Here is an 18,328-nt window from a genome sequence, read left to right as displayed (position 1 = left end):
CTTTTTTCACAACGTGGCTGAGTTAGCTGATCTCAGTCGAGGATAGCATGGTTTCCCTCCCGGAAACCTTCATCCAATATGGCCTTAGTCGCTAATGCTTCTAAAACCCGATAAAAACAGCATCTACGATTCTAAGACCTACCCACACGTGGATCTGGCTTAATATCATTCATTCTATTATGCCTTTTAGAACTCTCTAGCTGTTTGGAGTTAAAATCGTGATGTTTTTGCTCTTCTTGGAGTCTGTCTTTAGATATGTTGTTTAACCTTAGCAGAGTTCTGATATTTCCAATTCTTTTTGGATTTCTGCTTCTTCTAAGGTGAAAAATCACATTAATTCAACAATAGTCTCCAAAAAACAAGAGTTATCGTAACTCCCAGAAGTTATTAAACCCCCAGATGTATGTGATTTCCAATTTCCTTCAGCATTCATTTTACAAGCACTTATGCATATCCAGAAATCAGAGTACCAATACGTTTGGATCGCCCAATCAAAATGATTTGATACCATGGAGTTAATTTCGATCTCAATTGCTCAAAAGCTATCACTTATGAATAATAATGGTAGTTTTAACTTTAGTATAGCTTCTCGTGGTCCAACTAAGACGACAAGAGATGGACAAACACCTAACCATCTTTAAAAGTAAGAAAAAGCGATGGTCAATGGTTGATCAAAAACAGACCAAATAAAAGATTCTAAAAAAAAAAAACAAGAAATAGGAAGAAATCAACACCAACCTTTTTGGGGGTTTTCTCCCTCGACTGAAAGGAGGGCCTGTTCGCAATGCCGCAACCGCCGTCCGTCGCCTCCGCTACGGGCAGGACGGTAGCTCGCCGTCAGCCGGCTTCTTCAATGCAGAGCGATTCTCTTTAATGGTAATTACCAGCCGAGTCGTTCCCATTTGTGCCCTCTAGATGGCGGCGCTGTCGCCATTTCTCAACATAAAGAGCTACCATCCCCTGGCAAAGAGAGAGAGAGAGAGAGAGAGAGAGTGAGGGCGCTTGGCAAGCAGTACTTTTTTTGAATGGCCATAGTTGGAAGCTGTGAACAGTGGAGAGTTTGAATCGAGATGGTGCAGGTTAGTGGGGCCATTGTATAGTTGGCTGTTGGGAAAATTGACACTAGACTAGGCCTAGCTTGCTTACAAAGCCTATACATTTCCAGTAGTGTGCCTAATAAACACTGCTTTTGGTGGTGTACAATGGTACTTGTGCCTGGTATCCTTCCCTTGTCTGTGACGACAGCAAAGATTGGCTGCAATGAAAGAACTCAAGTCACCGACTAGAAAATCGGGAGGCTTTTTGATTGTATTTTAAAAGAAAGCGTACAAAGAGAAGACAGCGAAACATTCAACTACCAGAGTGTAACATTAATAAACTTCCTTTTCTGGAAAATGAAAAGGCTTCGAAAGCCAACAGAGCTTAAAATATGAAAACCTCTATTTAGTGGTGCGATAACCAAATAAGAGCACTGCCTATTTCTTTAAGCAGAAGTTTCCGAAATGTATATTGAATAAACGATGGAGCTTAATCAAAATAAAATTTTTCTGTTTAGACTCTGGAACCTTCAAGATAGACACAATACAAGAACAACGCCGTATTTAGAAGTTGGCTTGAAGCAGTACAATATCGTTTTGATTATGCTAAAACGATGGTATGCATTTCTCTGTCATTTGGAGAAATTTGGAACAATATTATCTAGTGTTCTTGTCTTATCGGCCAGGGATTCAATATTGGGCCCCCCAATAAGTTTTTAAAAAAAATTATATTTACTATATTTTTCTCTTTTTTTTTTAATTTTTAAAGTGAAGAACACTAATAAAAAATCGCTTAGTTACATGGCGTTTTGCATCAAATATTTTTATACACTACTTTTCATTCGAATAGTTTCGATTTTATTTTATTCTGGCCAAAAGATCACGAATTAAAGATCTTTTCGAAGCCAAACGAAACGTAAAATTTTTAACAATGTAAGAAGCAGCCGAAAAAGCAACAATTATAATGGACATTGTTGTGTGCCGCTCGATTAGAACTGCCATGATCTGCGCAGCCAATTTCAAACAATTGAACAGGAAAATGACAGCCATAATATGAAGGAACAATGAAAGGCGCGCGCCAAATAATTCGAATTAAAATTCATTCTAGATTTAATGGCGCTCTTCAGAGAAACTATTAATCTAATTTAGAATCTCGAAACGTATAAATATTCTAACAATAAATTAACTTTCTATTTAATGGAGGAATACATTAAAAAATTTCATACAAAAAGTGGCTAAATTATTAAAAAAAGTGGCTAAGTTGTTAAAAAAAATTGGTGGCTGTCATTAAAAGTGGCTAAGTTGTTAAAATGTGGCTAAGTTGTTAAAAAAGTGGTGGCTGTCATTAAAAAGTGGCTAATTGATTAAAAATGTGGCTAAGTCATTAAAATAGTACACTTTTTTTGGAGAGTATTATTCCCATTTATTTGTAATTATGATGCCAAACTAATAATTTACTTAAATACTATTTTTATTTTAAATTAAAGTAAAATTTTGGCTTTTTGACTGGTATAGCATAAAGGTTTCGAGTCTTGTTTTATGTTTTTCAACGGTTTGGATTCAGACTTAATTCCCCCCCCCCCTTTAAATTTAGGAGTGATATTTTTGGCGTTATAAGTACTGATAAGTTTCAGAAAAAATGGCTACAACGAATGAAATTTGTCCATAGATTAAAAGGATTATTTTAAAATAGATCTACAGTGATCTAATAAAGCAGAAGACAGTTGGGAAGGGCCAAATTTTTTTTAAAAATGAATGTAATTTGGCTTGGTGATTTGGCTTAGCTTATTAATATCTTTTGGAGGATTTTAAAAGCATTAAAGATACGATAGCGATCATTTATTTGCAGAAAAAGCACAATTTCAAAGCTGATCTGTATTACTGGAAGTGGTTTATTAACATCTGAATCCCGGAAGAATTTCTTATGGCCAAGGAGAAAATTGTGTACTTTTTTTTTTTCTTGTTAACTCCTTACAATACACAACAACAAACCAACGATTCAACAGTGGAATATGCAGTCTAGACTTGCCAAAGTACTGTAATGCTTCTGTTCCATAACGCTGGAAAGATAGGCCGCTCGAGGCCAGTGGGTGAGGCCATCCAGCACGAGATAAGGCAAGCACTGACTCCTCCCCCTCTGCAACGTCACGCTCCAACGTTTACGTCAGCTCCTGGTAAAGCTCCGGCGTAGCGAATGGGCATTCATACGAACTCGTGCAATGGACGACGCTGATTGGCCAATGCTGACGCGCGCCCAAACCATTGTGATGTTCTATCGCATGGTCTCCGAGGGAAGTTGGCCATAGAAAGAGAAGTGCGTCGGCGCGATAGACACTCAGTATACACAGCTCTTGTTGGCCGAACCTTGTTCGCCTAGTGAGGAAGTGGGAAGTTGTGTGCCGTACAGTTGAACCTCGATAGGTACTCCAGTAAGTTTAGTTGGTGAGAGAGAGAGAGAAAAACAGTGCAGAAGAGGGCGACTCGCTCCCACGGGCCACTAAAAGCGAAACACGGACCTCGAAAGGGAAAACAAAGCTGAGCAGTACGACCAGGTGGCAAGGACTTGGAGCCTCAGGCGAGCCGTTAAGTTGAGTGACCTTGTGGCGACCGATATTCGGCAGGGAGGGCGTTCGAGCTGCGGGCCGGCCAGCTGACACGAGACGCCAAGCAGCACTTGGTGGTGGTCGGAGCAGCGTTTCCAGTCCGTTCTCGAGTCAACCGAAGCCACGGACACCACCATCATTCGGCCGAGTAGCGCCTGTCCCTGCCAGTTGTGCAGCGGTAGCAGCCATTCGCTGGACCCATCGAACCAGCCCGCTGCTAGCCCTGCCGCTCTGGCCGTCATGGACCGCGACTACGGCCCGTACCACTTCAGCGTGCACTCGTCGAGTGCTGCGGCAGGAACCGGGCTCGACCCGGATATCAAAGTGCCCGGAGGACTTCCCCCGCATCACCACCATCACAGTCAGACGTCGCTGGTTGCCAGTCAGGCCCCCACGCCCACCCCCACTTCTCAGAGCCAAAATGGCGGGGGTGGAGGCGGGGGAGGCGGATCTTCATCTTCCTCCAGTAATTCCAGTAGCGGCAATAACAAGAAGGACCAAGAAAGGGTCAAGCGTCCGATGAACGCCTTCATGGTGTGGTCGAGGGGGCAGCGACGTAAGATGGCTCAGGAGAACCCGAAGATGCACAACTCCGAGATCAGCAAGAGGCTCGGAGCCGAGTGGAAACTTCTGTCCGAGGCGGAGAAGCGGCCTTTCATCGACGAGGCGAAGAGGTTACGTGCAGTTCACATGAAGGAGCATCCCGACTACAAATATCGGCCAAGGCGGAAGACCAAAACGCTCATGAAGAAGGACAAATATCCTCTGGCGGGCGGTTTGCTTCCAACGGACGCCCGAACGCCCGCCGCAGCGGTGCAACAGGTCAGTCGAGATATGTACCAGATGAACGGCTACATGCCGAACGGCTACCCCGCGATGATGCACGAGGCGGCTCACGCTTACCAACAACACGCAGCAGCAGCGGCCGGTTACGGGACCCAGATGGCGGCCAACACGGCCCTCTACCCTCGCTACGACATGACCACGGCCCAAATGCACACCCCGATGACCACGGGGTCCTCGATGACCATGCCTTACATGAACGGTAGCTCCAACTACAGCGTTCCCATGTCCTCCGCGTACTCGTCCATGCAGTCGGCGGCGTCGCAGATGTCCGGATCCATGAAAGCGGAACCCAGCCCCACAGGTCAAAGTTCGCCGAGCGCCATGGCTGCCGCTGCCGTTGCTGCAGCTGCGAGTCGACGAGCGGGCTGCACCACCGATCTTCGCGACATGATCAGCATGTACCTGCCCGGAGACAGCGGCGACCCCAGCGTCCAGAGCCGGCTACAGATGCAGAACCACTACCCCCAGACGGACGTGAACCCAGGTACTATGCCTCTGACTCATATGTAGTGTGTGTGTGTGTGTCTGTGTGTACGCGTGCACACGAAGGACCCTGTTTGTTTCGCTCTCCTAAAGGACCTGACTGACCTCCGTGATTCCTATATCTGCCGTGACTGTTTCCTGGCATTCCTACGAACTCCTGCCTCGTGCTGGACTCACAAACAAACAAACGGACAAACAGACTCGAACAGTGGACTTTTGTGGTGCATGACACCGAATCCCGTGCAAGAGCGGACGTGTGCTCATACTCCGCGATTTACTAGAGACGACGAACGTAAGTAATAAAACCCCCAAACGATGTCTCTCATTTTTAAAAAAAAAAGAAAAAACAGACAGACAGACAAAAGCACCCCTTTTATCCCAAAAAAAAAACCAATCCCCAAAGAGTTTAGCTGTAGATCTGTAGCTCACATAACCTCCCCATAACCTTTAAAAACTCTCCCTATCAAAGGGGAAAAAAAAAGCAAAAAAAAAAAAAAAAACTATGTTGTGGAACTGTTGTTAAAATTGCATTTCACTGTAGAAAGAGGGTTAAACCACCCCCCTTAAAAAAAAAAACAACCCTCCCTCCCCCAAAGTCCTGACTTCCGAAAACCTGAATTTTTAGGAGGGGGATCGTTATGTTTTTTCTTGTTTTTCACCAATGAGCACACTCTTGTATGTTTTTTGGACTTATGGACTGTTTATTTTTCCTTTTATCACCTTAGCTTTAATTTATGTTTGCGCAAAAAAAGAAAAAGAAAAAAAAAGGATTTTTTAACCTCGATACCGTGTAATATGCATGTATGCATTTAGCTATCCCTTAAATATATTGGTTTTGCACAATGTTGGGAGCGTTGTATAGAGTTTTCTCCTGTTCCTGAGACACTTGTACCTAATATGAACTATTGTATCCCGACCCGGGAGCAGAGAGACCGAACCCGGGTGCTAGATAAAGAGACAAACCACTAAAAAAAAAAAAAAAGCCTTCATGTTTGCTAACACAAATGGTGCGTAAGTTATCTTCGTTTATCTCTTCTTTCTCTCATCCTTTCAGTCTCTCTGACTCTCGGAAGTACTCAATCTACAACCTGTGTGTTGTCTGTGTATATTATATACTTTTAAAAGGACACTTCCTTCAGTCTAGTTACAAAAGAATGAAGGGGCATTTTTTGTGTAAAATGTTTTTTTTTTTTTTTTTTTCCCTCTGCGTTAAGGGAAAGAACCTTCCTTACCATCTCCCCACTCCTTCCCCTTCCCCCCTCATATTTCTGCACTGTAGACGTTTGTCCCTCATTTGTATATAGCACACCCATTATTCCAACTTTATTTTCCGTGTCTGTCCTTTTTTGTCACACAAAACAACCGCTCATCCTTTTTTCGTAGTCAATAACTAATAAATTGACCGAGAAGAATGAAAAAAAACTATTGTTTGCATGTCTTTAATTTATTTAGAATTATTGTCAGAACCCACAATAGAAATTTTCAATTGTTTGAATTTTATATATATATATATTTTTTTTGTGTACATAATCTTTATTAAATCATGAAATTTATCATTTTAAACAATAGACGAACATTCGTCTGCTCATAAGGTCGAATCTTCGTCTGCTGTTTCAATATGGAAACTGACAATTATAATTTTAAACAATAGACGAATATTCGTCTGCTCATAGGATGAAATCTTCGTCTGTTGTTTAACTAACAATTCATACAATCTTCATCTGTTGGAAATTTCTAATTTTAAACAATAGACGAACATTCGTCTGCTCAAAGGATCGGATCTTCGCCTGCTGTTTCATTATGGAATTAGTAATTGATGCATTTTATTGCTATATGATATATTTATCATTTTTAATGGAAAATAAGAATCACAGACGTTAGTAGAACGTACTCAACCCCCAAACATTCGTCTGCTGATTCACTATAGAAACTAGCAATTGATACATTTTATTGCTTTATCATATATTTATCATTTTTTAATGGAAAGTAAGAATCGCAGACGTTAGTGGAACATGCTTAACCCCCAAACTTTCGTCTGCTATTTCACTATGGAAACTAGCAATTGATACATTTTATTGCTAATATAATATATTTATCCTTTTTAATGGACAAGAATCACAGACGTTATGGGAACATACTTAACCCCCAAACATTCGTCTGCTGTTTCATTATGCAAATTAACAACGGATACATTTATTGCTGTGATATATTTATCCTTTTTAATGGAAAGCAAGAATCGCAGACGTTAGTGGAACATGGTTAAACCTCAAATATTCGTCTGCTCATAGTATCGAATCTTCGTTTGCTGTTTCACCATGAAAACTAGCAATTGATATATTTATTTTCCATTAAAAAGGATATATTTATCCTTTTTAATGGAAAAATAATAATCGCAGACGTTAGTGAAACTTAACCCTCAAACGTTCGTCTGCTCATAGGATCCAATCTTCGTCTGCTGTTTCACTATGGAAACTAGCAACTGATATATTTATCCTTTTTAATGAACAATAAGAATCGCAGACGTTAATGGAACATACTTAACCCCGAATTCGAAAAAATGTCTTTATTTAACTACTACAACATGAGCAAAAATAGTAGTTGCACAATACCCACTTAGAAACACTGGATTCGCAGCTTTTTACTTGTGCTTGCCATCAGGTACAAGGTACCCTGCTCTTGCACGAATAGCGTGCACTTAACTATTGGTTGTTTCTATAATTCTCGTCAACAGATTGTTTGACTAGCTCGTGTGATTTAGAAAGTAACTATATGTAATATCACAAACCGAGGGCGGTTAGATTTTATCTCAGGGCCAACATATGCATTAGATGCAATTGTATCTGGCAATAATAGTTGTAAATGTCCAATAGGCAGGAGTAATACGAGCTATGGACATCAGGGCTTTGAATCGTCTGACTCTATTCATAAGCTGTTCGTTTGGTTGCAATAATGGTGCGTAAAAAGTATCGTCGTCTGCTAATAAAGCTTGTAATCTGTTAATCCAATGCAATGGGCAGGAGTAGTACGAGCTGTGGATATCCGGGCTTTGAATCGTCTGATTCAATAATATTCATAAGCTGTTCGTTTGGTTGCAATAATGATGCGCAAAAAGTATTGTCGTCTGCTAATAAATTCTTGTAATTTGTTGAACAATACTTGTCGTTTGGATTAGTTTTTGAGCTTGACGTGAGAACTGTTGGCACATTGCTAGAGCAATATAAAACATTCGTCTGCTATCAGAAACCAGATACAGCAACTCGAAAGCCATGGACAATAATGTCTAACAAGTTGCGTACTACGTAGAATTAGCCAACACTTTCCTGTTTTATTGATGTAACAGAAATACAGGAAAGAGAGGGCCGGCCACACCCTTTCATGACAGTCGAATGGTGTACGTGTAAACGCACCTGCAGAGACGATGAAATTGTGATAATACGAATCTCTAATACTCCAAATGGAACCCAGTCGCCAAGTTCAAACTCGATTGAATAAAACGCGGCGAATTGGAAGAACTTAGCCGAGACGCGTAAAGCGATCTATCAAATGCAGACATCCCCCCGTGAAATCTATCGGCATCAGGTCGAATGTATAACGCGGTAAACTACCCGTAATTCCTTCGCCAAGAAATTGAAAATGATATCGGTATGTGGATGCTGATATTTTGTCTACCACCGGTACAATGAAGTTAATCTAGTGAGAATTAACTGCCCTCCATCGACGCATTTCCCAACAAAAGACGTTATTGAATCTTTATAAATAAGAACGCGTATTTATAATTCTGAACCGCAGCAGATTTTAAGCTGCACGGGAAGTTTAAGTGTGGTTGTGCTAGAATATTACCACCACCTGTTGGAAGCAGCAGACGTTTGGTTAAATTGAGTTAACTTCTGAAATCCTGGTGGGAGAGTGGTATACTGCCCCCGAATAAGAATGAAACATTGTATTTAAAACTTGGATGAAAGCTTTAGTAAGACCAAACGAATACTCCGAACCAAACTTCGTTTGGTTCGGAGTATTCGTTTGGTCTTACTATTTTTCAATCACTTACATCCTGTGTTTAGCAAAAGGACAAAGTTTGATTGTCCATCTTCTTAGAGGTTTGGATAATCAGAGAATAAAACAATTTTACGCCTTTGACTTAATTATTTTTAATATCCAACGTTGACTTCCGGTTGATACTATTAAGGGCAGGAGATTCAATTATGTGAGTAACTCAGTGTGACAACTGTGTGCCATTTATGCGGGTTAACTAAACTCCCATCAAAGACTACTCTGGGAAGTGTGCAGTATGCCTGCCTTAATATGTGTTTCACGTGTTCCTTCCCCTGCCCCCTTTTCCCCTTCCCGAACGAAACCGCGTGCAACAATCCATTAAGGTTAGATAACGCTGTGCTGCAGCTGTGAAGGGATTAACATCATGCCGTACTGTGGTTACAACAGACATCACAGGATTGTCCAAATTACTCTCGTACACTAAAGCCAACCTAAATGATTCTAATGAGTTCCTTGGAATGTGAAACGCATCAGATGTATGGTTTGATACCTTTTAGTACAAAGGACTAAAAACGGGACTTTGGGAAAGGAATTTTGGGTGATGGATTTGCTTTTCCAAAAGTTAGTAAGAAGATTTGACGTTTTGAAAGATTGTCTTCTTAAGAAAGTGGATAATTTTACACGATGCAAGCTAACTCAGTGTGGGATTTTATAAATAACAATATATGCTCTAAAGGGATTTTCTTAATGTTGGTAGTAGCTAACGATTCAAATAATGTTTCTGTTCGAATAATGCTTCTTAAGCTTCAACTAAAATTACCGAAAGATGTTTGAAGTTTCTGAAAGGAAATGCGACTGAGATGCAGCAAGTTTTGGTTGCACTAATAGTTCATTGCACTGTTTATGTTCCAGGCATTTTCAACAGGTTGAAAATGCCTGGAACGCTCATCCCATCGTGACAATTCACATTGGAAAACCCCTTTACAGCATATTCGCAAAACTACTGAACATAATCCAACTATGGATGGTGACCTTACCAAGGGTTGCTTACGATGAGGGGAAATATATTTGGACAGTTCATATAAACATAGGATATCGCCATCCAATTATCCTGAGTCCTCGCAGAACCCTCATTTATTTTGTGTAGATGTTTTCAAGATATTGAGGATAGATTGAATCTACCTTCATCCGGTAATATGATTTATATCCGGGCCATCTCTGAACACGAATCTTTTACCTTGCCTGCAGATAATACCGCGTTCTTCAGATCATAAGTTTCTACTTAATGCTGGACGAAAAACTATCCAGCAAATTTCATTCATCTTTCAGTGGCGGCTTCTTTGTTTTGTTTGTTCTCTGTTGTTCCAAAACGATACTCTTCTTCTCTGAATTCAACTGTTCTTAAAGATAAAGTTACAGCTGAAGGAAGAAGCACAGTTAGCAATACTATTGGTCAGTTGTCTCCCATAATCCATGATAACGTTGGTTGTCTTCCCCCCACCCTGGAGATCACTAGGGTTTGTTTTCTCTGCACTGAGAGCCACTTTCAATCGAATAGAGCATCAATGTCAATAATTGGGCGAAATATATTGGTATGTGTAGAGTCGAAAAGATTTAAGAATCATATACAAAGGACATCAATCCACAGAACATCTTACATAGTCCCAATGCGCACTATTTTTTGCACGAGACATTTATGGATAATTTTAAGAGTGTCGCGAATATATTTCCTGTTTCCAAGATGAAGGATGCAATCATCAAGAATACCAACTACAAAGAATAAGATTATTTTAATTTTATGAACTATCCGAAGATTGTGGTTAGCGCAGATATTGCACCTTGATGAGGGTTCTAATGTTCTCTTCATTTTATTGCTAATTATGCATTAGATGGTTGCGTTGCCATAGTTGGTATCTCATTTGAATAGTCCAACAAACTATCGGGGAATTTTATAAAAACAAAATGGAGAGCGTGAGAGGAATATAAGATACCTTCACGTACTCTTCGCTCTGATATATTTGGCTCTGGGCCATATTTACTTTAGTCGGTGTAACTCTTTCAAGTAATGATTATTTCGAGCTCCCAGATTGGCATCAACCAGCTGTGCAAACAGGTATCTTCCAGTTCCCATTAAGGTCTACTGCATCAGATAATTTTCGTTCCTTCTGTGTTAAGAATTCGGGGAAGAATATTCTCCTTACGCTCGCTGGTAGGAAAAATACGTTTCCTCCTCAAAGAGTTTTTCTGAAACTCAATTGGAGATGGTTAGAAGGATAATTATTTCAAAATCATTCTGGTGTTATAACAACGACAACACCTACTCTACTTTTAAACTAATAAATTAAGAAGAAAATACAAGCAGAGACTTTTCGGGCTTCTTTACTTCTGTCCTTCTTTCAAGGGCTACAGAAGATTCATAGTACAAGGGCCGGAAAATCTTTCTGCTTGTATTTAGCTTTGTCCTTTTAAAGTTAACGTTAATAACAATGTCTTCAGATCTTATGAGGACATTCAGGTATCTGTGAATTTCATTCCAGTGACTTCGAAACTCAACTTCACAACGAGGAATGTTGTTCGAATCTGGACTGGACTTCTTTTCGATTGAGGGAGAAGAACAACAAAGCTATATTTCGCCTATTAGACAATTGGGCACTGATTGCGTTTTCATATAATTCTTTACCAAAGTTTGTGTGGGGAGGGTTTCATTATTGCCACGATGATTGTGCCCTTAGCACATGCAGTGCAACAGCCCTGTGTGTGGCATCCAAACATGGATGGGTAGAATAAGTGGGAACTTCGATCCCCCGTCTTCAAATGCCACATATTAAAAGTAGAGTGTACAGAAGGTTTTTGTGGTGTTTTCGGTCTTCTGAGAAATAGTAATCGTTGGGGAACACTCTTAGAATCTTAAACGCTTGTGGGGAAGTATGAGTGAACTTCCTTGCCAATGCGGCGGATATTAGAATATCCTCTGAGATCGGGAACACTCCTGGCAGGATATTGTTGGAACCACAATTATTCTGTAGTTGTTTCTAGTACCGAAAGCACTAGATATAATCCCCTCCTCCCCTAAGAAAGCTGCAAAAGGGAAGGTGGAGTAGAGTGGACAATAATAATATTTTTAAACTTAGTTTCGTACTTTTGCAATCTTTTTCTCATAAAATGGTTGTTGAACGTCTTCATCTGCGAATAAGGTCTTGGTACTATATCTGTTCAGAATTTTCGCATTTGTATTAAGGAGTTGAGGTACTGTCTTCACGTTTTTCTTGCACTTATATAAATCCTAGGATTCTGCAACCCCTTTTTTGGTATTTTCTAATGTTTTCTTTCTTTTACACAGTGTGAGGGATGTCAACCGAGGACCAAACAAGCCCACCCACATATCTGCAGTGGCACTGGCTGTTAGAAATGCGTTATTTTGCCAGATTGAGCATCCATCCTGTTTTTTTTTAGATCTTGCCCCTAAACCTTGAAGGGGAAAACCTTAAAGGGGAAATTTTCTGATGACCAGGATGTGATATTTGTCCGGTCCTCTGTTGAAATTCTTCGCACAAATGTCCATGGCACATTGGGGTATTTAAAAAAGATGGTATGTAGTCTTTAAGATCTGTATTGCGTATAAGTCAATGTGATAATTCCTTAATAGTCAAAAGATGAAGATTCAAGCGATCTTTGGAGTATTCTACAGTAACCAAAGAATCCCTAAAACTCATATTAGAGCCACCCAAGAATTAGCTCATCTCTCCTAGCGTGTTAGGTCTATAAATTGCGTGTATTCTCTGGTCGATCTGGGTATTTTTCTGGATGAAAAACATTTTTCCGAGTGGGGAAACCTTGCCATCCACGCTTGAGACCTACTAACTCAGTTGAAGTTATCCCGATGTGGGAAGGATTAAAGATTATTCTCAGACGTTTCGTAGTACATGAAGTACTGCGAAACATTTGAGAATAATCTGCAATTCTTTAAGAAATTAAAAGGCGGCTGGTTACACTCCAAGAAGGTTTAAGGACTCATTATTTCGCCAATTTCCAACCACTGTGTTACCCGCGCAGATTACTGGTTAGTTGAATGCGATATATGATTTTGGGAGACATTGCAGTGTTCTTCTTGGAGAAAGAAAATTTAAGACTCAATGATTTCTTTTTCCATCGCTGCAACCTATCTGTTTCCTAATTAACTAATGGATAGACCACTGTCCTGGCCTAAAATCCGATAAATTTATACAAAACAATGTACGTTTTTCAAATATTTTTCCTTTATGACTATTCAACGATTAGTTATTGCTTCTTGCCACCAAATCGGTTTTCTGTAAGCCATTTATGAGGAAGTTACAATCGCCAAATCATTACTCTTCGATTTCCAATAAATTCCACGACTGGTCAATCCGTGTGTCGTTGCTCACCCGTTGCAATATCACCTTTGTTCTTGTCATTTACGAAGCCATTTCGAGCAGTATATTGCCACCGTCACGCACATCCAACTTCAGATAACTCCCATTTGGGGCGAGTGTTTCGCCGGTATAAGGAGACTTTTCTGTAGTGGACCCACTGGACTTGATACTCCTTAACTTTTTACATATTCTTTAAATTAGATGGAAAGAGGAGAAGCCTCAATTTGAAAGTTGGAGTGATGCTTTAGACCTTTTATGGCAGCACATGCAAGCGAACTTAATGTTGGAATCTTCTAAGTCCTACACGAAGCTTGATTTCTACAATGTTCGGTTTTGTGGTCCTAATTTTGAAACAACAGACTTGGTAATAATTACGATTAATAGTTATTCTGTTTAAATTAAGGTGTTTAATATTTTTCAACAGATTGCTTGTTCACTCAACTTTCTTGCTCACTGGAATCCGGTTTTTATTCACTATTATTGAATTCCTCGCTTGGAAAGATTACTTTGGGTTTGTCCATCTACAATTTTCTATTTACTGTTGTTTTTATGAGCCTTGAGAAGCAGGGGTAGGCAAGGAAGCTGTTCCAAAACGATGTACTAGCAGGAGCTTGCTGTTTGCTTCGGCAAATAAGTGCCAGTGATGATTGATAACTTCGTGGACTACCCATGATCTTTCGGCATTATTATTCCTTGTTTGGAAGTCCTTAGTTTGGAGAGCTCAACAGCGCTACTGACAGACATCGCGATTGCTTTCAAATTTCATTCCTTTTAGGAAATATTATTGCATTAAAGAAGCCCATGGTTGCTAAATATGGAGAATAATGAGGATTCTAAACAACTCAACGCAACAGTCAGGGATTTTTATCTAGTGTACTAAGTAGCGTGTATTCTATAGTCGGTTTGCTGGATGGAAAACTCGACTGCGCAGCATATGAAAAAAGTTCATGTAATTTCCGACAATTTTGGAGATTCGAACCCCGGCTTTTTGCACAATGTTTGGTAGGAACCATCATAACCACAGTGCAACCCGCGCTGTTCCTCATGCCTGTAGTATTGCATAAAACATCCGAACTCTTCCAGCGTTCAGTTTATCCAGTTGCCCATTCAGAAGACAGAATACAAAAACATTGCCGTGTTTTAGTAGTCACGTGACTCGACGCCTCATAGCCTTAGTTTTGTGCGGTAATAAACAACCGCAAAAAAATTAGCTTCACACCATTGATAAACATTTTATCAACTGGTTAATTAAAACATTAACCTTTGTTCAAAGCAGCCGTTTTTAAAGTGAAAGGGAATGTTTTTTTAACCGCTACTGTACATCCATTCCATTCATTACTAATAGGAACAATGAAGATATTTGCATACAGCGTTTTGAAGCCATTCAGAAGTCTTTCTTTTAGAAAAAAAAAAAAAAAAAATCTATATACGTTATTTAACTTTTTAGTGGGATCACGGATTAGCATATAAACAAACCGCGCAAAAATCAGGGGCGACAATAGGCTGTGACATCTGATTTTAATTTAAGATCGCATAATTGTTCAAAGGCCTGTCTAACGTACCCCAATTTGTTTAGTGTTTTTCGCTTTGTTGATTTTACCTTCTTCCTCGATAAATAACTTTCTCTCCTTTGCTGGGGTTTCAAGGTTAAGTAGGGCCGGGACTGCTGGATCGTTTCTTTGAATTCCAATATCTCCTCGCTGCATTCTTCGACTTGTGTCGAGTATTTTCATTAACTATCGATACGTTAGTGGGACAACGGGTTGGGAAAACTTGACCACACTGTCGACGGCGGTCTTAGTATCGTCTGCCGTCATCCGCGGAACAAATTTCTGGACTTTAACCGAAATTATCCGCCAATATTTGTACTCAAACATGAATTTGAAACGCCGATAATCAACTACGGTCTTGTAGGCGGGATTTGTGGGCACGAGACAATAACGTAAACTATTCCGAAAAGTACGACACTCCAGACGCTTCTACGAATCGGGGAGAAAGCCGTTTGACAGAAGACGCTAAAACCGATCGGCTCGGGCGACGCCTAAGGCCTTAAAGCTACACGACAACGCGAGCGTGAGCGGGTCACCTCTCTCTCTCTGAAGTCGATGTCGCTAATGACGAGCAAAAATTTGTAAACTCGTCCCCCATATTGCCCTCACCACCTGTAGTGCTATCAGAAATCGTGGATATAAGATCCTTGTACGAACCCTAAGCTGTCGGGATTCTTCTAAGGCCATTTGGCGATTTTTAGAGTGGTGGGTACAGATTCCCCCCTCGGTGTCTTGACGCGGGAAGGTTAATTAACCTTAGAAAGGGGAGTGGTCCATATAAGAGTGTTTAGTAGATCAAGGGCGTTGAAGGAAGTCCCTTCTGGGAATCGTATGTCGAAATTACAGGTAGAGGGGCCAAGTTGGATTCTACCAGGGCCTCCAAATAATCTCCACCGAGGGAAGGTTTAGCTATTGGATGCCGTTATTTTTTAATCATAACAAAGATGTCCAGGCCTTTACCACACTTTGTTTGGTATTTCCGTTAGAGTTAATCTTGAATGTTAATATGAATTTAACACCTCTGGTGTACAATGTATTTGGCAACCCAAACAAAAAGATTGCAAATAATTAATGCATAAACAATATGGCGTTTGCTGCACTCCATTTTAATCGAAATGGTTGGAACAGAAATATGCGGAAGAAACCCACCAACAGCGATTGACAAAGTGCCCGTGTACTGCGCACCAAACAAGCAATAAAATTCTGCAGGGGTTACTGCGTATTGTCCATGTCTTCTGGATTGAATCCGCGATTACGATAATGAACATTCGAATAGATGACGAAGAAACGAGTTTCCGGTTAATTATTAATTGCGAATTCTGATACGCGTCAGTGGCAAAGCAACAGTTTTATTATCCTCCACAGGACTGTGTTGCAATTCAATAATAAACACAAAAAGATCCTGTTAATTTTTGTGGTATGGGTATTCGATCGTAACGAATATATCTGCTGTGAACTATTGGATATTTCCGGACTCTTTATAGAAGAAAATGTAATGTCCTGCCCTTGTCCCAACACTGTTAGGAAGATTATATGATTTAATTTTGTCTGGTTTTTCATCCTGCAAGCAGAAAAACCAACCAAAGACAACGCCTTAGTGTTTTCTTTGGTCGGTTTCGAACCATACACTGCAATATACGTGTCGGGTAGCTTGTCTTGTTGTTATCCTCAAGAAAAACTGCCTCTTCTGAGTTTCCACATCCCGATATTTGAAATCTTTGAATTAACTAAGATTAAGAGATGTATTTATAGACTTAAACTTTATAAATTCGATCCTAGATTCCATTCATTGTTCAATTATTAAATATTTAATTAAAGTTCGGGGGATTTCTCTCCCTTTTAAATTATTTCGTTAATCTAAAAGTTCTATTAGCATTGATCAAAGGCCAGAGGACATGGCCTTGGCCTTATCTTAACTGAATTATTGCAAAGGTTGGTGTTACTGCAAGAAATTAAAGATTTTTGTACAAGTTAAGATTCGAACAAAGCTAGAGCACATCCTCTGTCTTTTAATTAAAATGTATTAACAAATCATATTCGCTAAATAAGTCACATGGCTCAGCTAATGGATTTATTTAAGATTACTCAATAAATTTCTGTATTTTTGGCCAATTCTATTCATAGTTTGACTTTCCAACTTTCAGGTTTCTTTGTATATAACTCCAAAACTAGAATCTCTGATATGTAAATCCTTTTTAGTGTCTTTATGGTGACTTAAGCTCGAGTTCTCCAACTGTGGGTGTCGATCCCCTCGGGGGTTACAATTTTTTGGCCTTGGACTTCTGAGAATTTACTAAGCTTAAGGTTTACTCTTCTTAGTAGAAGCACCAAAGGTTCAATGAACAGCCAACTGTAACGTATTAGTTCATTGACAGAAATCTTTGGTGTTCATCTTGGATTTTAAGTTCGTGTTTCTTGGATGAAAAAGAAATCAATTTTTTCCATTTCATTGTAGTAATGCAAAGACACCTGATTGGTTGCCTTAATGCCTCTATTTTAAAACTCAAGACATTACCATTTTGTGAGATAGGTGGGGCCGAGTTGCAATTAGGAAAGAGAGAGCAGGACGAGAGGATAGGTACTACAACCATTATCTTTATAGCACACTTCACACCTGAACTACTTTGAGACCGGACTAGGGGATTAGTAATTTCAAGAATTCCTGAAGGGATGAAAAAGCTTTCGGACATTTTCTCCTAGGGGTGCAGTAGGTTGTAAATTACCGGCCATCGGAGTGGGTCGGGGATCAAGGCTGATCTCAGGTGCCTAAAGGGGGAAGGTGACGTCGAAAAACAAGCCACACAGAAATAGAACAAAGATAAAGAAATTCGAGCGAACAGTTGAGAACACTTCGATGGTAATTTCAAAAAACAAAACCATTTGACAATAATTGTCAAACCATTTGTCAATAATGGATCTTTTAAGTTGTAAAAATACAAAATAGTTTATTGTAAACAGAAATAAAAAGGGTGTTTTGTGGAACATCGGAGTATGAAGTATTGTGAGGTACTCACAGGTAATTGTGATCCTCCCCTTGGAGCGTGTTATGTAGCTCGAAGATCCAATTACCAAACATTTATATATTTCCTATAAAAGGCCTGTATGCACTTCTATAAACTGTTATCCACCCTATATACAATATGTTATCAAACTCACTAACTCAACTCATTTTTAGATGGGCCAAATAGTCTTAAGACCGAATGGTTCCATAAGTAGATGTAAGACAGAATTATATAAAATTGAGTTGCTTGAATGGTTTCTCTTTTCGCTGACGTATTCCTGTAAAACCATATTGGCTTTGCAGTAATGGCGCACAACAGCAAGTTTATGTGACTGTGAAGAGCATTGTAGAAACAAGATGCATGATTTTGCTATTACAAATAAACTAAACAAAAATTCGATTTTAAGGGACACTTCAAGCTGCT

The 18,328-nt window shown here is 39.9% G+C and overlaps 1 protein-coding gene and 1 long non-coding RNA gene across 3 annotated transcripts in view; one reads left to right on the top strand and one right to left on the bottom strand.

Annotated features, from left to right (window-relative positions):
- LOC150084224 (uncharacterized) overlaps positions 1-852 on the bottom strand; it is a 125,286-nt gene extending 124,434 nt beyond the window's left edge. Inside the window, exon 1 of the long non-coding RNA XR_016547098.1 lies at positions 739-852. This is a non-coding gene — a long non-coding RNA (uncharacterized LOC150084224). The remainder of the gene's footprint in view (positions 1-738) is intronic.
- Positions 1-18,328, top strand: part of LOC150084223 (transcription factor Sox-2-like) — a 94,791-nt gene that overhangs the window by 59,437 nt on the left and 17,026 nt on the right. The window contains exon 1 of one of the 2 annotated variants that reach the window (XM_090375947.1): positions 3,354-5,261. The exons of the other annotated variant lie outside the window; for it this stretch is intronic. Coding sequence (XP_090232073.1) covers positions 3,881-4,996 — 1,116 coding nt within the window. The 5' untranslated portion in view covers positions 3,354-3,880 and the 3' untranslated portion in view covers positions 4,997-5,261. Of the gene's footprint in view, positions 1-3,353; positions 5,262-18,328 lie in introns of those variants that run through there. 2 annotated transcript variants of the gene reach the window in all.

This window comes from Mastigoproctus giganteus, chromosome 6 (assembly GCF_048544385.1).
Source record: "Mastigoproctus giganteus isolate SK-2022 chromosome 6, ASM4854438v1, whole genome shotgun sequence".
NCBI lineage: Eukaryota > Metazoa > Arthropoda > Arachnida > Uropygi > Thelyphonidae > Mastigoproctus > Mastigoproctus giganteus.
Note: the sequence above shows the minus strand (reverse complement) of the source record. Positions and strands in the feature narration are given on the sequence as shown.